The sequence below is a fragment of the Anoplopoma fimbria genome, chromosome 17, assembly GCF_027596085.1.
Source record: "Anoplopoma fimbria isolate UVic2021 breed Golden Eagle Sablefish chromosome 17, Afim_UVic_2022, whole genome shotgun sequence".
NCBI lineage: Eukaryota > Metazoa > Chordata > Actinopteri > Perciformes > Anoplopomatidae > Anoplopoma > Anoplopoma fimbria.
The window spans coordinates 24,728,407-24,751,288 of NC_072465.1; the positions used below are offsets into that span (position 1 = coordinate 24,728,407).

The 22,882-nt window shown below is 40.4% G+C and overlaps 2 protein-coding genes across 3 annotated transcripts in view; both read right to left on the bottom strand.

The window, feature by feature from the left end:
* The window catches only part of arhgef10la (Rho guanine nucleotide exchange factor (GEF) 10-like a), a 108,442-nt gene extending 90,784 nt beyond the window's left edge, over positions 1 to 17,658 (bottom strand). For both annotated transcript variants that reach the window (XM_054617083.1, XM_054617082.1), the window contains exons 1-3: positions 17,516 to 17,658; positions 7,591 to 7,893; positions 5,807 to 5,834 (exon numbers count right to left, since the gene is read on the bottom strand). In XM_054617083.1, the coding sequence (XP_054473058.1) occupies positions 5,807 to 5,834; positions 7,591 to 7,888 (326 nt within the window). In that variant the 5' untranslated portion in view covers positions 7,889 to 7,893; positions 17,516 to 17,658. The remainder of the gene's footprint in view (positions 1 to 5,806; positions 5,835 to 7,590; positions 7,894 to 17,515) is intronic.
* Positions 17,659 to 22,561: 4,903 nt separating this feature from the next.
* Positions 22,562 to 22,882, bottom strand: part of chd5 (chromodomain helicase DNA binding protein 5) — a 46,298-nt gene continuing 45,977 nt past the window's right edge. The window contains exon 40 of the mRNA XM_054617776.1: positions 22,562 to 22,689. Coding sequence (XP_054473751.1) covers positions 22,562 to 22,689 — 128 coding nt within the window. The remainder of the gene's footprint in view (positions 22,690 to 22,882) is intronic.

The following is a 22,882-nucleotide window of genomic DNA, read 5'->3' on the forward strand; positions in this document are numbered from 1 at the left end:
ATTTTAAAAGCGGTTTGATTCAATTTCTAAAAGAAAAAAAAAAGTCAAAATTCTGCAATATTTTTTGGTGTCTTTGCTCCTCTATGACAGTAAACTGAATATCTTTGAGTTGTGGTCAAAACAAAACATTTGAGAAAAGTCATCTTGGGCTTTGGGAAATACTGATCCACATTTTTAACCATTTTCTGGAGTATTATAGACCAAACAACTTATCAATGAATTGGTTAAATAATCAACAGATTAATCGACAATGTAAATACTCGTAAATTGCAGCCCTAAACATAATACACTTTATATGAATGAAGTCCTAGGTCTGACTGAGTTTGTGCCACGCTCTCCCTGGTGTGCACCACATATCTGGCAGTAGATGTAATGTCCTGTCAACGTGTCACATTAAAGCTCCTGATAGTAGGCATTTGGTGCTGCGGCGGTGTCACGCTGCAAAAGACTGTAAAGTATTACTCTGCTGCATTCTCTATGAAGCCGGATCATTCGTCTCAATCTAAAGAACAAAAATGATCTCCGCCCACATGAAAAACAAAATAAAGAGCGATTTGTCAACACATTCCTCACGATAAACTTGATCTCTTGTCGTTAAAATTGCTTGTGTGGAAAAAGACCGGAGCCGGAACAATGGCGATATATATATGTACACAGCTTGTCTTGCCTCGACTGTACGCATTCGTGTCGGCCGTGAGTGATTTGAGCTGTGTAGCTATCGATCCAGGCATATATCTTTGTCCCCCCCTTCACAACTCATCTGTGCCTATAAGCCCTAGTGAGTCATACAGCTCAAGGAGAGAAGCAGGAATCATTTTTCAATGCAAATGACATAGCCTGGGGGCAGAGCGCGGCCTAAAGGAGAAGCTGCCTGAATGCAAATCTCACACCTCCATCTGTCTCCATTCCCCTTCAGCTACTGTGCCAGGGAAGCACAACCTGCAACAGCTCCACCTGCTTCACCCCCCCTCCCCCGGTCTCTCCTGAGCATAGCTGTTCTTTATAACGGCACAAGTGTTGCGCTGACCATACATACTGATGGAGCTCTATTTGTCCTCAGGTCATAAATCTCCTCCGTAAACAACAACCATTCCCACGATGCACCCCGGTTGTTACCGCCCAAAGTCATCCTGTACATGACAGACTGTTAATTAAATAGCTCTTGAGGTATTTGGTTCGTGGCTTATCATTATATTTGTTTTGTCTTATTTTACAGTATCAACCTTGCAACTGAGGCGAGTTCGACAAGGTGAGGAGGGTCTGTGAAAAAGAAATGTGTGCTGTAACCATTAAATGAGGAGTTTTTCTTTTCACAAGGGCAAAAGTCTAAAGTTCCTCAAGGCTGCAAAAAGGGCTAAAAGGTGAATTCAAAAAAATAAACAAAGAAAAAGTAACTTTGTGGCGAGACAAAAAAAGCAGTTGAGGTTAAGTTATATGGTTTCTACGGTGAGAGCTCCGTGCACTTAATACAGACGCTCAAATGCCACGTTGTCATGGTATCCTTTGTGTTAATCTTTTTTCATTGCCGACGTTCAGTGCAATGCGTTTAATGAAAACTATCTGTCAAGGGGTAAAAAAAAGTGAGAAGTCAACGCTGGCATCAAACACCGGCAGTGCACATAAAACCCACAGGAGAGAAATGCTGCCTTGAGCTTAAGAGCTGTAACGAGCTGATGTGCTGTCATTGCAGAGTTAAGAAGAAAAATATATATATTTTCTGCAATAACAATCGCAAAGTAATTTTGGCAATATTATTCTAAAACTGCTGACAGATCTAGTGGATGTGCTGACAGTCTTAACACCTTGATGGTGGAAAGTGCTATTGATAGCTTTTCTTTAAAAAGTCAGGCTATTGACTAAAGCGAAGTGGAAATGTGCACTCAGCAGAAATCTCCCCCTGCATGAGAAATTGACAAGACCTCACTGTGACTCCACTCCACACACACACACAAACACACATGCATTCATGCACTGTACACACACACACCACTCACACCTGTGCACAAATAAAGGCCCCTCTTTTCAGCACAGGAAAGCCCACAGGAAGTGGGAAGTACAGTAGAGGTTTCTGAGCACACTTCCTACAGCAGAAGCACAGGTGGTGGGCATCACCAAAATCAGGGCCCCTGCATGGCTAGAGAGGAAGGATTCTGATTAAATCCTAACCAAAAAATATGTTTTTAGGGTTTGTTTTAGCTTAGAACATTAAGTTTAAAGTCATAACTTTTAACAAGCAATGAAAGTGCTAAAAAACGTGAACAGTACTTTCATAATTTCACTTGTCTCTGAACTACTTTAGTTTGGTTATCGCTATCTGGTGCTTCAAGCAGTTTGGATGTTAATGTGCTTCCCCTGTATGAAGGTGGTATAAGCTTTACAGACATAAACTTTATTTTAGTGTTTATTTCATTTGTTTTAAAGGGCTGGGACTATTTGAAACACAGGCATTAGAGCCTCGGTTCAAGCAAACTAAAGGAGCCTTTGCAGAAACTAACTGTCCGTCAGCTCCAGGGCCGCTGTTCTGTAGGTGACTTTGGCTGCCGACCTCCCCGTGGATGGTTGCAGGCAAAAAGAGAAGTTGCTTTCAACTAATCAATAAACTATCACATTATCCTTCACTGTGCTGAGGCCTTGAAGCAAACTGTCGTCTTGAAGTTAAGGAACACCACTGTTTTTGTAAAGCTGGTTGGTCATTTAAAAGCTAACTCAGCATGTGTGGACATTCAGTTTCCCTTCTAGCGTAGCACAGAACTGCTAATGCTAGTTAATGATGCACTAATTTACCCTGCTAATGTTAGCTCCTAAGGTTTTAGAAATGTATACATATATATATGTGTATATATATATACAGTACCAGTCAAAAGTTTGGACACACCTTCTCATTCAATGGTTTTTCTTTATTTTTATTTTTTTCTACATTGTAGATTAATATTGAAGACATCCAAACTATGAAGGAACACATATGGAATTATGTGGTAAACAAACAAATGCTCAACAAACCAGAATATGTTTTATATTTTAGATTCTTCAAAGTAGTTGAATGAGAAGGTGTGTCCAAACTTTTGACTGGTACTGTATATATATCCTTCAAACCCTCTGGGTAATAAGTATCACTATTACATTATGTTCAACCATGACTGTTCCAAAGTTGCCGGACCCTGGTTGGAGCTGGCCGATGCCACGCTGTGATTGGCCAGTCTGCGTTCCATGGGCGGTTCCTTAGCAAAGGGTCGAAGGTCAGCAAGAGATCAAAATGAATGGAAAGCTCAAAGGTGGAAGTGGTCAAGCAAGGGCACAGGAAGTACGCGGGTAGAAAGAAATAAACGTTAAGCCTCTAGCCGGATGTTGTGTCACGGCTGGTGTGATCAAGATGGTCTCTTATAGTCTTAGCAGCTGGTCAAAACTGAAAAAACTGAAAAGAAGAAGGAAGAAAAACAAACAACTGGATGATTACCACGGCCTGTGTGGTGTTTAATTTATCATGTTATTCATGGGACTTCCTGTTTCAGATGTCCATCCGTCTGTCAGCAGCTGTCAGTACTTTCTCTGCAGAGAGCGTTTGATTTTTATCTCTTTACCTCCACAAGTCAGTGGTTTCTGATCCTCTGTGACTTGTGAACCCAGCGGCGCGGCCAGTGTGCCGTCATGTTCGCCTTGCCAAGTGCGTCGGGATCTTGCCAAACGCACTTTTGGTAATTCCATGGCCAGGCTCCCTTGGCACGCTTGGGCACAGGTTGGGATCAGAAAGATAATTATTAGAGCATTATAGGAGCTCTCCCTGTCAGGAAGCACCGACAGTTTCTGAAACTGTTGATGTGCAGAAACTGTGTAGAATAGTGTATCAAAACAACATGTTTGATTTACACATAAGCACGAAGCTCTGTGGTTATTCTATCAACAGCCTGATGCTGGTTGCACAAATTAAACCAGCGGATCTGCCCTTCGTAATTGTAACTTAACAGTGTGCAACATTAATCCAGTTAGAGACTGCAGATGGAACAGACACCTGCTGCCGTCAGACGGCTGTAAAAAGAGTCACCATTGCAAAAGAAAGTCCTTCAGTACAGCACTACTGTCATGACAGACAGAGCTTTATTCTGCCACACACACAATCAAATACAAAATCTCTTGGCTGAATAATAATAAAGCTTTAGATAATCAAATTTAATGTTTCCATATGTTGATGTTGGACTCTTATTGTTAAATTCCATAAGTTTTAGTCATTTCACCCATAAATAATAAGATGTCTCCAGGAAGTTTGTAAGTTTTATGTGAAAAGGGTTTTCATTTTAGGGTATTCTCCTTTTTAAAGCTTTGCACCAGGCGGCAACCTCGGTTCTGAAGAATGAAGCCAATGCGGAAGTGTCTTAAACTTGAATTATCTCTACTGGCCATCAGGGGACGACTCCTCTGGTTGCAAAAAGAAGTCTGATTGTATAGAAGTCTATGAGAAAATGACCCTACTTCTGGCTGAATTTATTAACTCAGTAAACATTGTAAATATGAGTTTATGGTCTCAATCTATAGTTTAAAGTCTTCTTCAATACAGCATGATGTCCATTTAGTAAATTATGGTTCCATTTAGAGTCAAATAGACCATAAAGCGGAGTATGCATTAGGGCGGGGCTACCTTGTGATTGGCAGGTCGCAACCACACCAGAGCAGTATACGGCGTCTCCACGTTGCTTCTGGAGGCTTCAAAACAACAGACCAATGGGTGACGTCACAATGACTACGTCCTATTTCTATATACAGTCTTTGCACTGCACACCCTCTCAGGTGATTGCAGTTATTCTGGCTGATTAGACCTCTGCTCAGGTTGAAGGCAGGCAGACCTGTGCTGGGAATTTAGTGAGGTATAAGAAGGATAAAAGTGCAATTTGTCCCACTATAAGTCGTGCAGCAAAATTACCCAGAAATGATAGAGCTGCTACTCACACAGTCATACACGCTCACCGTGTCCTGAGAAAAGAAAGACTCAACATAAGCATGTCTTTACAGAAACATTATACCCGGGTTGATAATACACACACTGTTTTTCAAGGAAGCCATTTTCACATGCTATAGCAAGAGACGCACAATTAATAGCATTAATTAAGACTGCATTTAATTTGGGTGTCCCAGTTGATATTCCCCCTGTATGTGTAAACACTAACTCACTGGAAAGGCTTATAGGGAGACTGAATTGAACCTAGCTATCAATGTTATTAGTCTGTCTATCTCTGGCAATGAAAAGCCAAAATGTTTGCAGTGAGAAAGATTTCATATTTCCAGAAAGAGAATGTCATTATTCAGTGTTTTGAGCATAACAAATGACCTTCTATTAACCTCCACTGACTGTACGGGGGTGGAAGCAGAAATCTTGGTGGCTAACTCAAAACTTGAGCAAAGAGGAGCAACTGTTGTTATCCTTATCACTAGGGTAACAAAAAAAATTAGGTGACCACCTTGTAAATCAAATTCTTCTTGACACTGCATTACGGAGTACAAGCACGGCTCACCATGTTTTACTGTTGCATCATCAGGAAATTTTGCAATCCTTTGATTTCCCCCAAGGATTGTATCAGCAACATCACTATACTTGACATTACCACTTGATGCCATCTGGCATCTAAATGTTGTGCAAATAGAAGCGGTATAACATCAGAGTATCTCATACCCACTGTGGCGTGTTTGGATGGAGTGTAAGCATGACATTATCTCCGGCATAATGACATAACGCTGATGTGATGTGATGTTGAGCTTCTCCACCCGCCCTTAAGTCATTTTTTTCCCTTTACTGTAATAGGAATTGAAGGAAACTTACCCGCTGGGTGACTCATTAACTGGAACATCTGTCAAAATGAAGAAAACAGCAACCATGAGACAAACTATTCCAAAGCGAACGAAGCACATGTTTCAAAAATGACAAACGCAAGCTTGTCAGATATTTTAGAAAGACAGCTTGAAAGACTGTGACTTTGTGTTGTAATTACTTATTCCCTCGTACTTCTTGTATGCAGTAGAGCTTCTCAAAACCTTAAAAAAAAACTACAACATTGCTGTCAAAAACTCCATCACACCTGCTTACACGTAGGACACTTAGTCTGAGATACTTGAGCAGATGGTATAAGGTAGCAACGATGATGATTTTGCATGGTTGTATTGTATTTCCACAGCAAAGGTATCTACAAGGGAATTACCAATAAACATAATGATTTCCTTTGTATTGCACCATGTAAACTCTGGTCATCTGGTGAGGGAGGGATCTGAATCTCAGCAGACTCAGCAGATTACATAACAGTAACAGACCTCCACTACACATTATTATAAACGCCCAGAATCCCCCTACGCATCACCACAGCCCACTTAGTGGACCACTAAACAAAGACTTGGTAATAAAAAAAGCTTTTTAATAAAGCATTAATTGCTTCACTTTGTCCAACAGAACTTCTCCAAGACCTAGATATCTTTATCTAGGCTTGTAATTACCAAGGCACTGTTTGGCAACATTAGCTAGCTAGTAAATATATCATACTTATATCTACATAAATTCATCCAATTAAAGGGGAAAGTTAACTCTGCTCTGTCCGCTTGAAGCACAAATTAAATCCTGTTAAGGAGATATTAAAACTACAGCTAGGGTCACTCACACAGCATGTTGCTATGGGAAACTGATCAGATTCACTAACTGAAGAAGAAACGTAAACTCTTAGAGGCAGTTTATCAAAGACAGATTATTGTACAGTGAACTGGGTAGTGGTTCAGTGATTTGCCCGAGAGGCAGCAGTTTGATGACAGCAAACATGTTGAGTGGACGGAGCGGGGGGGGGGGGTTTGGTTACAGTACACCAACTTCAACCGTTATCCTCTGTCTCTTGAAGCAAAAATGGTTGGAGTTAAATTAATTTAAGCCAGAAGGTGTGAATCTGTTAAAGTCCACATCCATTAGCAGTGGTGGAAAAAAACTAGTACATTTACTAATGTATTGAACTTTAATTAAATGTCCCTGTATTTCCCAATGTGCCAGAGAGGCCAAAGAAAACGTGTGTGGATCATAGATATATTGTCATTTTGAGCTACCTTGTACTTTTATTCCACTACATTTCAAATATATTTATTGTAGTTGAATCCCTTTCTTTACATTTATTTAGCAGCTATAGTTATGAGGTACTAACTTATGATATTCAAATTTGAATGCAAAACTCTACATATCACTTTTGTGAAATATTATCCATTGCTACGGGTCAATGCATCAGTAATTTTGATTTAAACATTAGACAAAATATTCTATGTACAATAATACAACATTAATACCAAGGATTACATAACAGATTAGACTAATTATTTCTACTGTTTTGTGGGAATTCATTTAGTTTTTAAATAATATCTTTTCAATCAGTTTTAAGAAATAACTTAAGGTTAAGTTCTGTACAGCATTTAGTATTGTCCCATTTATTTTAGTAAAGTAAGTAACGTTACACCTTCCAGCAAAGTTTATCACTTTAATATTGGTCTGGACAGCTGACACAGAGCTTTATAGTTTAGAAGTGAACAACCAACATTCAGTACCAGTTTAAAAATAACTTTATCATCCAGAGAATGTGTTACCTGCTGCAGACATTGGAGCTACATCCTTGGTGAGGATGCCCTCCTGTCCAGCAGGAGGCGGAGTTCTAAGAGGTTGAGCGCAGTCTGTGCCTGATTGTGAGGCACTGCCTGATGTCTCTCTGTCCTCCTTTTTTGACGACTGGTCAGATCCAACAGGGTCCGAGGTGATCCCTTTACTGTCCTCCTGGAGTTTCTCCTCGTCGGCACTGTCCCCAAACGAGAACTCTTCCCCTTGCTCCTCATCTTCCTCCCCTTCATCCTCCTTTGGTGGCTGCTGTTGAGGCATCACAGTAGACATGATTCCTGAAAAAGAGAGAAAAGTCAAGTGTAAATCGTCTGTTCCAAAATGAACATGTCCACTTTTTTTAATTTAAAGTTATACTTATGATGATTTTAGTAGAGAAAAAGTTCCTGGTTGATTTAAATCTCAAGTGAAAACAGAGGAAGTGTGCTCTTATGGCTGATACATGACCTATACGTTTACAGAAATAATGCAGCATGGTTGTTTTTTCCAGGAACGTTGCCAAAAAGATCCAGTTTGCAGATATTACAATCAGGGGGCTATAGGCTAAATCATCATTGTGTTACGGTTAAGTTAGGGTTTGATACTTTTGTCTAAGCATTCACTTTAAGTGCGTATCAATAGAACCAAAACTATTACATTTATTGCTCTGATACAAATCTAAAGCACAGAAAAAAACATTGCAATCATGTTGTAAACAGTCTGCATCTGATAATAAGCTGCACTTAATATGAACTCAGGAGTTAGTGCTTGAGCCTTAATGTGCTACTTCCTGAGTACTGACCTTTATATAATATGAATTATTTGCATAAAGACATAACAAAGATAAATGGACTGAAGGATTGGAATGTTCTCTGTTTTTTCATAAACATAGCAAAGCTGCTTAGAGGTTGTTTCTCTTTGTGAATGCTAAGACAAAAGCATTAAACCTTGACTTCTGTAAACATGCCTTGTCTATTGACAAAAGTGCAAACACTTTTTCTTCTTTGCACTTTGTTTGCAAATCTGCAACACACTTCTTGGAAAACCAACTGAAATCAACCATTGCGTTGTAGATTTACTAATTAGTTTCCGGGATTTTACAATAACATATTGTATTGATTACTGTACAGTAATTCTACTTTTCCTTGTGTTTGTTTTGTTGTTATAAAAACCTAAGCTATATATTTTTTTCTGAAGCTTTTCTATTTTTTTTTCACTTAAATGTGAGTAGATGTACTGAAGTGAAACTATATTTCAGAAAAGCCTGCATGAGAAAATTGAAAAGGTATACAAAGTACTAAAGACTGCAGTGTTTTTTTTTTTTTTTATGAAGCTGCTTAGAAAGAGTAATTCAAATGGTGCCTTTGTGTAACATTTTGCTGCAAAAAGGTCATTTTGAGAAAGGATTATAAGGATTTAATTGCATAGTTCCACTTTGAAATAGTGAGATGTTAATCTCCAAGTGTTGTTTATTATTTGGCTTTTGTGTAGGGTTTGGAAACAATGAGTTAAAGTGTGCAAGGATCCCAAAAACATCCGCATGTAATACACCTTTAAGTAAAAAAAAAACAGTGTTGTGCTAAATAAAACTGAAATTAAATGAACACTTAAACCTGACAGTGAAAAAAAATTAAGCAGTGTTTCAAACTGTTTCCAAAACTGTTTTCAAACTGATGTGCACTTACAACTACTCCACATTTCAGATGCACAGAGATAGAGAAACAGTGTATAATCCTAGCACAATAAACATGACATATGGCAGTAAAAAGGCTGTTAGTTAAATTAAATAGTCCGACGAGGCTTAGTGGCAGATTAATTAAAATATCGCCACACCCGCTGATGAAAACATGATCCCTAACGTTGCAGACCTCAATTATCTACGAGGCTAATTTCATCTGGTGTTATCAAAGAAAACAGGTAAGGCAGCAGACAAGACTATAAGGAGCTGATGAAAAATTAATAAAAAATCAACACAAGAATAAAGTATTTGCAAACCCAAAACATGTTTTGCTGTGATTTTGGACCCATGGTACTTACTCAACAAATAGCTGGGTAAGCTAATTGTCAGATGTAATCATGGAAATTAGATTTGTTGTCAGCATATTTAAAAAATAAAATTAAGATTTTCCAAGACCTCAGTGCATCAAATTGCTGCACATAGTAATTGTTTTATTATTACACAAAGTGGGGATTTTCTGTGACGTACAGGCGTGTTTGAGCGCACGCTAGTGTACCGCTCCATGAACCCAACATCTGCTTTGAGTTTTGATCAGCATCGAACCACTTCCAATGCTGCAACATCTGAACAATCTTGGGCCTGATGGGTCAGTTTGTAGGCCTCCTTTGGGAAAATGACAGCATGGAGCAGAGGCGGCTGTAAAATTGTCAGCATTTGTTGTTTAACCTTGATACAAGGACAGTCATGATGTCAGTTAAAGCTCTCATTACATTCTACTCCCTGCTTACAGCTGAATTTGATCATGTTTGCTCGCTCTGTGGTTCAGGCATTGTAATGGCTTTAAAAAGTCCTTAAAGGTGCACTAGTTGAGATTGGGAGCATTTTGATTGTCTCTACAGAGCTCTCAACATGGCGTCGGCCAGCTGGCGGCTCGACGCTAACGGTGCTTACAACGCTAACAGTGCAAATGAAGGCGAAAGTGCTGACACAGCTAACAGTGTTTACCTGAAGGGGAGAACCAGAGGTAGGCTTTCTAAACTTTCGCAACTTTGTGAGCTAGCCTTGAGGTAGCTGGGTATGCTAACATGCACTAAAAGCACTCGTGGCTGGCCTGGCTACGTCAACAAAGAAAGGAGAATCTGTGCTAACAACACACATAGAAAGAGAGCGACTTCATTCGTTGTTTCTCCATTATAACTTAACGTAGCAAAAAGTTATTTAATGCCATATCTTTATTTCTTTAGAAATCAGTTCTCTGCGCGTTAAATAGTATGACATGCCACTTCGGCCTTTTGGATCCAGCCACCTCCTCTGTACCACCAACACAGTTTTTCCAGTTGGCCCCCACATCGGTCGAGTCAACAATGACTCTTTTGTGGAGGGAAAAACTTCTGCTCAGCCTCAGAAAGCATTGTTTCGACATTCGTCACTGCACTGCTGATTAGCTCACAGGCCATTTGGGTCATTGCTGTGCCGTCTTTAATATGGTTGAAAAAAAGGAGGATTTTGTCAGAACAAAGCAGTATCCTCTTTTATGAACATTATAGAAACCATCAGTGTGAGAATTCTATTGAAAGTTGTTACCACAGATGAAAGACATTCTTTATATCACTGATTCCCAAAGACTGGGTCGCAGGAGATTAAATTATACGCCAAATACATTTGCAGAATTTCTTCCATAGTCTTTTATTCAACATTTAAATCCACAGTAAACCTTAGATCCAAATGAGGGAGCCTGAATGTCCTGATAATTATAGCCTACGACAATCTGATATGAAAGGCTATCTTACATTCTGTTTGTTTTACTGATGAGAGGAAATGAAAAGTATGAGATAGCGTGTTTACTCCCCTTGAATAGTTTTTATTGGTCTCATTTATAAAGTATTTAACATGTGTTTATGTTTTTAATAACGCATGCATTAAACAAAGTTGTGATTTATGAAATATATATATAAGTTGGAAATGGCAGTAAATTGGTCAAGACACTAATTCACGCCGGATTCTCTGTTCTAATTATATGGAGATAAGGCCTGTTGGGCATTAGGTTGCAATGGTTTGTTATTTTTAAGAAGGATCCCCTGGAATAAAGTCAACTTTATATGATAGATTTTTCACATTATTACAATCAACAAAACAGCTGATGCCTTGAATAAAAGTTCAGCTTGATCACACAAATAAAAAACTGGAACACCCAATTTTTTTCTCTTTCAATAACCCTCCCCAGAACCAAAATGACAGGTACTGTGAGCGACTTTCTTTGAAGGGAAGGCATTTGGACAAGCCATCAAACGCACTCCAGCTTAGAGAAATAAAGAGCCCCGAGGGTGGAGCTGCGTGAAAGCTATTCTTGAAGGGAAAATAAGACACATCACACAATAAAGATGAAACCAACTCCTACACACCCTGTCCCTGACCTACATAGAGCGCTGAAAACTCTCCCGCTGTGAACCAAATGTGCTAATGAGTGGAGGGCTGTTTTATAGGAATAAAGGAAAGTGAGGTATGTGAACTTTCATGGCTGATCCGCGGCACACGAGGTCACATATTTGCCGTGTACACTCTGATTGAAATCCTCACATTCTATTCTGTCTTGTTTTAAATGTATCAGCTCTTAGTTTTGCATATTGCATAATTTCACAAAGCAGCAACGATGTGTAATCTGCTTAAAAAAAGAAATTCAATTAAATGACAAAATGACACAAAAAAAAAGAGCTTCCCAAACAGTCCCTATATTGTAGACTGTGTATCTAGCTCTAGCCACTCATTTACAGAGTCCCATGTTTGACCAACCACATTGGTCAGTGGCAGTCGGGTATATCAATAGACAATGTCAGAGAGCAGCAGCTGGTGACGACTGAATAAACAGCGTTGGAAAATCTAACAGAAAGCCACTGAGAGCACCGCAACTTAAGGCCTTTTTTTCCTTAACGGGAAATGGCACCCAAACACTCAGCAGACAATGAGAGACCAGTCGACCACTGACAACAACAAACAGTGCCAGGCGGAGATGTTCCTGCTCCAGGCGCTGCTTCGTTCTTCGGCTTCCCTGAGGGCATCCTATCAAGAGATATATATACGAATGTGACTCGGCCACTTTAGGAACCGCAAACAGCTCCTTGAGAACAGACGGAATATATCTTTCCTTTGGCTGTCAAAAAAGGAGGCTGGATTTCATGGCTTCGCTTCAACAAATCGTTGCCCCTCCAAAGAAGTATTAGAACACAGAAGAAGCGAAGCCTATTGCATTAAATATTATGGATGTTATGAATATTTAAAATTTCACTTTAAATGAATTTCTGAAGACCGTGTGCCAAAGGCCACGGGACTATCATTATCATGTCAGGATGTAAACACAACATGATTAGAAGGTTGCCTTGGCGTATTTGAGATACTTTCCCGCAGGTTTTTTGGAGTCATGTTGCCTCTGTTAAGACATTCAGAGACATATCATTCACTCCGGAGCCCGTCTGGCCTTCATATGCCCTCTGCTGTAGAGAGCAGCTCCAGTGGTGTAAGACCACAGCAGCAGTGATGTGCTGACGGTGTCACATTAGTGAAGGACACAGTGGGAGTAACCTCCACCTCCCATCTGGCATTTCTGGTCACAGCGTACAATGTAGAAACACTGAGCAGAGAGGAGAATGTCCTGAATGTGTTTACCTGACAATGCATCAAGAATAATAAATATATGTCCAGGTTAGAGAGTGCAAAGTTTAGAATAAGTCTGTTGCACACAATTTTTCAGCATATGACAATTTAAAGAGTAATAGCAAACCTAGACATGTCTTTAAAGCCATAAACTAAACAATATGACTGATAAAACACATAAATACTGGTGTTAATATTGAACTTTATAAACAAACAGCATTCCATGGTTGAAAAGGGCTGAAAACACCATCAACTGTTCTAATTCAGACCTTATCTTGCAAGGACAATACTGAGATAAAGTCGAATGTTTGTGACTAATCTACGTCATTAAATAAAAGAATGTTGAAGGCCTCTAATCAGACCCCACTTTGCCTCTCCAGCACAGAACGAGTCTGTTCTCTCTCTTCCTTGTATTGGAAATGAAGCTATCAGCACATTACAACATCTGGTGATTCAGTGTCAATGACTGATTTTGTGCCGACAGCAATGTGTTTACCTACGAACTGTCAAGAGTGTGTGAGTAGATGGCGCGTTAAGTTCATCTTTCTGGCAAGGCTAATATTAGCTGGCTAGTTAGCTAGATAACATTAGCCAACGGCAGGGAGCGAGGCGGAGGAAGAGGAAGTCTCGTCTCGTCTCGTTTGTGGTCTGGTAAACAGTAAATCCATCCACCCATCTCATATCTCTATTTTCCCAGCTACTGTAGCCGCAATATATATTTGTCAACGCTGCATCAGGGCTTTCATCATACTGAAGTGGGAGTGGATTTCCTTTTTTTTCGAAGAAAATATGCAGTGGGTGGCTCAGACCACCAACTTTACTCTCTGAAGAAACTAATAATCCTGTAAGAAAGCACTTGCTGTATCTGCAGAGGCCTGACTGTGTCGTTGATCAATGCCAACGACGCAACAACCATCTTTCTGTTTAAGTGTTTCAGGATTTCCAATACCAACCTCACTCAGTCTCCACCACTTTAATTTCAGCTACAACATTGTGCAAATCTGGTTTTTTTTTTATACAGTATTTTACTTTTCATTAGGGTACCTCATCTTGTTGCATTATTGCTGTGATTAGCTAATCCATCAACGGCTGAAGGCTGTGACAGAAACTTATGTCGGGGAGGATAAGTTTAATAGCTGCTGCCGTTTCTCCTGACAGCCAGCGGAAATGAATGAAAGTCAGGAGCTACTCAAAGGACTGCAGGGACTTTTTAAAAGGTGTCTTGTTAGTCAACTCACTTTTCCAACACTTGTCTTTTTATCTCAGATAGTTTTCTCTGTCCTATGAACATTCTAAACATTAAAAGTGGTACTCCTGCTTTAAAACTTTCATTTAGTTTGGGGACTCACAAGAGACAAACTGAAAAAAAGGTCATGACGAGGTATCTTGACATTTAGTTCCTAGTTTCGGTCAAGTTCCAGAAGCAATGCATCCTACACTTTCACCAAATAGCTTCAAACTGCAAGGGTGACACAGAGGGAGAGGCAAGGAGCAAAGAGATGTGAAAGGTGCATGCTGTCTAAAAAGATGGTGAAGTTAGTTACTGTGTTGCAGCCAGCAGGTGAAGCAACAGGAACCGTAAACACCACATATTTCTGCAATTAGGGTGAAAAATCTCACTCCTTCTCCGAGTCATAATCCAATCTAACATAAATAAAACACTTTTAGATTCAATGTGACTGACACTTAACAAGGACATTCTCTCAGATGTCCGTCATTAAGAAATCATAGAAAAAAATAACCACAGAAATTGCCTGAAAATGGTCACTTATTTTTAGGTTTGTAGGGTAATCCATTAGCAGTTGTAGCTGTATATTCAAGGATACTTTGAAAATAGAAACTGTAAATGTGGCTTACTTTTAATGGTGCCAATTTTCCCAAATGCAAACAAATAGAGGCTGAACAAAAATCAAGTTGTAGCCCAACAGTATGACGGAGATGACGGGGATATCGAGGAGTCGCAGTTATCTCGACTTTTGGCCAAACTTCGACTTCGAAAGCAGCTTCCCTGGTGCAACAAATAGTTAAAACACTCCCTGCCTGGTACATGCCCACGCCTTTCAGACTCCAGACTTCCAGGTTCCAACCCCGAGCCGACATGTCATCATGTTTATTTCGGGAGAATCTCTGACTTGACACAGCTTCTCTAGAAGCAGAAGAACTGCCATTAAACTGTTTACAAAGGCTTCGTTATCCCCATGACAACCAACATCTCTGGAATTCCCCTTTCATATATTTAAGTGCACAGATTATGCTTTTCTCATGCTTATTGTTTCTTTATATAAAAGAGTAAGCTGAGTGACAAACCATTTAAATCTAAATCCGCTCTTTTTAATAAAAAGTCTCATTTTCAAAGTCCAGTGTTTGCTCACAGCTCAATAACTGTAAGTCTCTTTTAAGTATTGATTTCAATGTGTGTTTTAATAAGTATATTTCCTATTCAAAACCAAATATTCCAGGATGAAGTTTTCTTTGAGTGCTGAGAAGACATGAGCTTCCTACTCTACCCAATTCATCCCCATGTCACTACAACATCACTACAGTATCACTACAAGTACAACAAGGAAGACTCAGAACAACAATTGTTATTTGAACTACGCTTACGCAGATCTTAAATGTCTGATGCAAACAGTCTCTGACAATTCAGTGTTTGGCGGGTGCAGTGACTAAACTCTTGTGTTCCCGCAGTCAGTTGTTGCCTTTAGCGTCAGTTGTCTGATGTACAGCCTCAGGTATCGAGGCCTGCTTCCACTTTCATCAGTGCAAAAGAGGGACTGCCGCTCCTTTTTGAAGTGTCAGTCAAATCAGATATCACCTATGAAAATATACTCCTGAATGAAAGCGTTCGTTCTTTATCCAGGAAGTGTCGTTTATTGTTTTTTAATATATTGGCCGACTACCTGCTGTTCAGTGTAAGCTCACGCTCAAGATATTAGGTGATGATTATTTTTTCAAAGCAGTGTTGTTAAGTTGTTTTGGCCTTGAGATAAAAGGTCATGTTTGGTTAACGTGATGCGAGTGCGATGACACAAGCTGTTCTCACACAGCGTTTGTAGCTGTAGCAACAAAAAATGTGCTGTAATTCCTAGATATCTCTCAGTATCAATAAGTACTACTCATGAGTACCAGGAAGTATAAAGACCACCAAACCCCTCACAGGCTGATTAGGAGTTGAGGTGGATGGGTCAAAATAAGAGACCGCAGTTTATGCCCCATGGGAAACAACAATTATGTCAAGTAACTTCCGTACTTAAGTAACAATACTTCTGTAGTTATTAAAACCCAAACCATGATCTTTTCCTAAGCCTCATCAACTAGTTTTGTTGCCTTAACCTGAAGTTAGAAGTTTATTTTGAAAAGAGTGTATGCATGTAACGAGCGGAAATTCACGTGTTGCTGGACTATCGAAAGAAAAACGCACAAAAAACATTAGGAGTAACTTTTTCGTCACGATATCACATGAACCGTTATGTGAGGATACGTTGGACGATAAAATACTGCAGATAAGTCTCCACTTACAAACAACAATGAATTCCTCCTATTCGTTAATTATTCAACAACCTCAAAGGGATGCGGTCCCTACAGTGTGTAAAACATTTGGCAGGCGTGTCCTCACTATCAAATGGTTGCTTGTGTCTGTTGAGCACCATGGCCTTGCATGTGTATATTTGCCTGTGTGAGTGCAAGTTCTCATGGGGGAATGTGTTGCAAAAAGGGGAAAGGGTTCCCATTGATAGGGAAGTCTTTGTGGGCTGGGCCACGCATGCATGGGTTGTTAATGTCGGGACTGTGACTAAGGAGAAAAAAATCCAATACAGTGAGTCCATGGAGTTTCTTTAAAACAAAAAAGAAGGGCACTTGGACATCCGGCAAGTGGGGGAGAAACAGTGCCCTAGCTTAAAATGCAAATGACTTGGTCAGAGGTCCCGCTTAGCTTCCCCCCTCACCCCTCTCCTCCCCGTCGCCCCTTTCTATTCTGCTCTGAGTATAGAGGCAGCATGAAATCCATCCTGGGAGGGGCTATTGTCCTCCGGGAAGCAACCGTCAAACTGGAATGGTTAAGGCCAGGGGAATCTCTTTTCATAGCCAGAGGCTGTGGGAGTGCTGCAGAAAGAAAAAACCAGGCCGGCCAGAGGTGTGCTGTTCTTGGGATGAGCCCGCCAATCTCCCCCTCATCCCTTCCTGGTGTCCGTCTCAGGCACCGCTGCTACCATAACAAGGCCTCGCGCTTCTGCAGCCACGCCGGCTCAGGTTTAATCGTCCGTGATGCTGCGAGCTCTGCCAAACAAACAACAAAAAAAAGGGCCACACGGGTATCTGCCGTTCCCATCCTCTCCTCCTCCACCTCCTCCACATCCCCTCGTCCTCTCAGCTGCTCCCATAGCTGTCGGACGGAGACAGAGAGGCACAGACCAGCACACCAACACCCCCCCCCAACTGCACTCCATCAGTGGACAAAGCTGCTGCCTTTTGCAACATGCTAGCAGAGCTGATAGCCAGGAGGAGGAGGAGGAGGGAGAAAGAGGAGGTGACAGAATGAAGGGAGTAAAGAGGGGAAAGTGTTTAGATGGAGAACAAATACGCACGCCTCTCACCTCCTCGGCTTCAGCAGAATGTCCTCCGAGAAGCTTCAGGCACTCCCTGGTGAACCCTTTTAATCCTGGTAGCCTCCCATAAACTCAGTTGTTACCACGCCGCCGGGTCCGGTCCAGTCATCTTTATGGTCTCCTTGGAGGGCTGCAAGTGGCTGAAAACAGATTGGAATGCTCCTGAGCTGTTTACTTTCCCACAACTTCTCCCCTGCACCGTGTGCACTAGCAGCTCTGGATGAGATAACCCTCTCTGCTCCCTCCCCTCCTTCTCCTTCTCTCTCTCTTTCTCTCTATCTGCCTCTCTCGGCTCTCTGCTTGTGTTCCTCCCTTTATCTCCCCTCTGTGTCCCTATCTTTTTTACATGGGTCTTTTCCCCCCCCAGTCTCCTTCTGTCCTTTCTTTGGTTTTCTCCCTCCTCCCACTCTCCAGACCCCTGCTGCTGCCCAGACAGCAGCACAAAGCAGAGCAAGGGCTGACAAACACAGCCGGCGAATGGCAGAGTGACAAAGTAAAGCATGCGGCCAATGAGAAGCCTAGGGGGCAGTGTTTGGACCAATCAGGGGAGTTATTCAGAAAAGGTGGGCTGGACAAAAGGAATTAGGGGCAATGCTGTCGAGGAGTACTTCCGTGTGGGATTGAAGTTGACTGTTCTCACTGTACTGGAGTCAGCTGTAAGATTTTCATGGCTGAGATTTAAAAGAAAAGGTGGTAAGCCGAATAAATTGGAGAAATACATCTTTAAGAAAAATGATACTTTAAACTCTTTCAACATTATAATTCACGTAAGACAAATATTTTGTGTCAAAAATATAAACACTAACTGTAGTTTTAATTAACATGTTGGTTTTTTTCAGCATATGAATTTTAATATAAACAGGACGTGTTGTGAGTTAAATGACTTTGGGAGACATTACACTTACTTACATTCATTTCTGGGAGCTTTACCCAAACCATAACCGCTACTACCCTATTCATAAACCTTACCCTAACCTCAAACCAAGTCTTCACCCTAAAGTTTAATGATCTAGATAATGGGAACGTGCATTTTGTAACACACAGATGAGTTTTCATGACATTTGGGGACATTACATTGACTTCAATTCATTTCCTGGAGACTAACCCTAACCATAACCACTACCAGCCTATTCCTAACCCTTACCCTAACCTTAACCTAAATCCAACCATACCCTAACCATAAACCAAGGCGTCTCCTTAAACTGTAATGATTTATATTGTGGGGACATGCATTTTGTCCCCATAAGGAAGGTGAGTCCCCACAATGTCACTGTGTAAACAGATGTGTGTCCCCACAAGTCATGAAAACACAAAACCTGAACACACAGCACAATATGATAAAAGATATTTGAGTGCCAGTGTTCATTCATTCACTCATTCATTCAACACAAACACACATTATGCTATATAACGTATTATATTATATATGATATTATGTATTGTATCCTGTTTTTTGGAAAATAATTCATAAGAAATCCGAGTTTAAAGTCTAAATGTGGAATATATAAATTAAAAAAGTAGCGCAAACTTCATGTCATCCTTTTGTTAACTGTGAACCAGTCGTGTTAATGTGTAGTTTTATCAGTCCCTAAATGAGCCTATGCTGTACTGAAAAACAACTACTGTGGTATCCAACTTGAAAATAAATATTATAACAGGATCTAAACGTTTTAGTGATGCAAAACTGGTTATTAAAGCAGAGAAATTATCCCCAAAACCCTAAAAAAAAAAACCCCATCTATTTCACTACCCTTCTAGTTTGAATTATCACTTTGGGTCAGACGTTGGCCGGAGTACTTTTTATTTTATCATTCATTTGTTGCCTGTTCATTTCTCATTGTGTCAATTATTTATTTACACAGCAGCTATACCTATGATCATACATTTTCGGAGCCAAAACACAAAGCAAAGACTTGAAAATGAAACATAATAAATTCATGAACAATAATATTTAAATACACATCCAGCTCATATAAAGCAATGTACATCAGGGACAGCAGAACATAAAACTCGGAGCTCAGGTTGTGGAGGCCAATGTTAGATATCTGAAACAAAATTTGAGAGTGAGTTTCTCAAACTTTCATTCATTCTTCATGTCTTTCTATGTCTTCCCTGTAGTTAGTGGCCACTCTGAACGGCCTCCGTTTGCTATTTCCATCCCTGATTACACGGGTGATTCTATTTCTGCCTCTAATCACATTTACAGCCCTGCTGGCTCATGCAGTTTGTGACACGGTGATGTGGTAACAAGGTGACAAAGCTAAATCCTCAACTGCAGCTCAAATTATTCACATGCATGCCTCTTCATTTTTCTGCAGACAAAAATCACACAGTGTTACTGTTGTCCGGAAGATTTATTAAAACACATTGAACAAATACACAGAATACAAATAAAAAGATGACAATTCACTTTTTTTTTTCATTCAAATGCTATACAGCACAAATATCAGAACCAGTAACACAGCTTGGAGCTCATTGTCTGTAAATGCTAGATACACTACCGCCTCCCCAAAAAGTGAACCGTCAAGTCAAACGCTTCACATGCTGTGCATTCACTGCAACAAAGGTGCCTTTTTCTCAGGGTCTTTTGGTAGCTTTTGAAGCCATGTTAATAAGCATGTACATACATTGTTAACATATTTATAATATTAGACTGAAGCCTTTTTTTTTCAAACGGACATTACATTCATACCGACTTCAGTTTGATTGCATTTCATTGGAGTATTGTGTTTTTGACGTCGTCTGGTGGTCGTCACTCCAGAGGGAAAAGGACATGGTTTTGATTAATGAGCATGAACGGTGCACTCTGCGGTTCTACGGCGACGCCATCCAGCAGACATTCATCTTCTTTTTTTTTTTTCAGTTTGATACATAAACCTGTATGAGATGTACTTATCTCTGAAAAAAAAAAAATCATTCAAGTATTTACATGTTTCTGAGGTTCTATCTGTCAAGCAACCTAATACATGTCATGGTCAAGTAACGGATGGCGTGAACAAAACAGCAGAGAAAGGATTGGAAAAACTCATGTGATGCACTCCAAGGTTCATTTCATGGTGCTTTTTAAAGCATGTTGTCTGAGAAATGATGTGAGAGAGGAGAGAGAGGATTTTGCAGAAGAGAGCACCTCAGGACAACCAATTGAAGTTTGCAAAAGGAGAGTAAGAAAATACGCCAAACACTACCTCCTCAGTTTAGATTAGTCCAATCACAATCATCATCCCAACAAAGTCAAATAAGTGCTGTCAATGGCCATAACAATACAAACAGGTAATGCCACTGGTCTTTGGGGGGGAAAAAAAGATAAATATGGTCGATAACAATTTTGCACTTTGAGTCCAAACATTCGATCAATACCTTCATTTTAAAAAAAGGGACTATTGTAAGTTCAATTTATAAAATACCGTTTTACGTAGCGGACCGCCACTTTAGCACATAATAGTAGGAGATGGAATGGACAAGATATGCGGCTGTACCATGCTAACGTTTCTTCAAAAGAGCCCGAACATAGTATGAGGAGACCGGAAGTGAAGACTTCATCTAAAGAGCTAATGCTGTGCAACATCGGTCCTCTGACGCCGGTATATGCAGAGAACATTCCTGCAAGTGTGGAGTAAAATACACCGCATCATCGAGAAACAAATCATACTGGATCGTCTCCTTTAATGGCACCAAGTGACCAAATACATCTTTATTTTTTTATCCTTAACATAAAGAGTTGAAAACAAAAGCTTATTTTTGCGACAAATACTAGACTTAAAGTGACATCGCGCCATTAGCACATATGTTCTTATTCAGTTCTAACAATGAAAGGGAACAGGGGAAGTCCCTGTGATGTAAGTAAGAGAAGGAAAACAGTCTCCCTCCACTCAGGACTCACAGGCCTGAACATTGAAGCCCTGCATGTGGATGTAGACCAGCTGAGCTCCTGTTTATAGTGCAGTCCCTCTGGTCACGGCCCCAGGGTTAAGCTCTACAGCCACTACTAACATTCAAATATAATAAGAATCACAAATATTGTACCATACACAGAAATACTTCTCTGAAATGCGTTTTTAATAATCATTTTTGCGACTCCCGCAGATCTTTCGCCTCTGCTCCATCTTCCCGTACGACGCCCAAGCCAGGCTTGTGATTTCCCTCCATGTGTGTTTACGTATTTTTCCACTATGATTAGACTTATGTGAGGTAAAATAAACAGCAGTCTCTGAGTATATACAGTACAAGAAGCCAACCCCCTTTGCAGGTTTACTGGAGCTGCAGGTTTTTTTTCCTGGAGATTACTTTTCTCCAAATGACCAGCGGGTGGCAGTCTTTAGAGGATTCAGACAGACTGTGTCCAGCTACTGCATACATGATACTAGCTTTTGATGCTTTCAAATCAATATTTTATCCACTGGTTACTACATGAATGACGAAAAACAAATATTCATTTAAAGGAACAATATTGGCCCTCGGGAAAAAAAACAATCTCCTATCAAACTATGACTGAAGGCGTCCTTATCTCCGCTCCTCCTCACAGGGAATGAGCTCCAGTGGGGCACAGTCACAGTGTACAGTGTGAATAGGCAGAATGAGAAAAGCAACGGGGCGCACGCAGAATGAGAAAGTCGAGGCTGGCGTGATCAAAACACACATTCCAAGATTAGAATGAGCCCCAATCAAGAGCATAAGAAAACTCATCCTCGTGCCAGCTCGCTCCAGTTTCGCCTCATAGCGCGAGGCTGGAAATAAAAATCCTCTTTCAGGTAAAAGCTTCTTCATTTAGGCCCCTCCTTATTCTCCATCCTCTTCAGCACAGGTTAACAAAATGCAAATATCGACTGAAATACTTCTAAGGGATCCTCGAGAGATAAAAGTGCAATTGTTAAAGATAGATACATCTGCATTAATCAAAAAGAAAGTTAGATTGTAAGTCAGGAGGGAGCAGGAGAAAGAGGAGGATGTGACGGAGGAGATGGAGCGGCTGTTCATCCACACAGATTCCAAATCCCTGGGAGTTTCTAACCTCAGGTCAGTTTTAACAGAGCAGGTCTAGTCTTCAATACAGATGACATCACTAGGTTTGCTTGATTTGAGGTCAGGCGTAGCCACGTCTCTCAGGGAGTCAAGTGACTTCTTGTCCAGATGGCTTGTAGGGGGTGGAGGGCCGTTAGAGGACACTAAAGAGGAGAGAGATTTCATATCTGAGTGGTTTATTTAAATTCAACAAATATTTACATTTCTTTGCATATTTCAGTGAGAATTATGAGTGAGTGGTTTTTTTCAAACAGAACAAGCACATTAACTTCAGAATTCTTATTGGAAAACAAAACTGAAAGTGAGCATACCCAAAACGTCTGCAAACCCTCATTG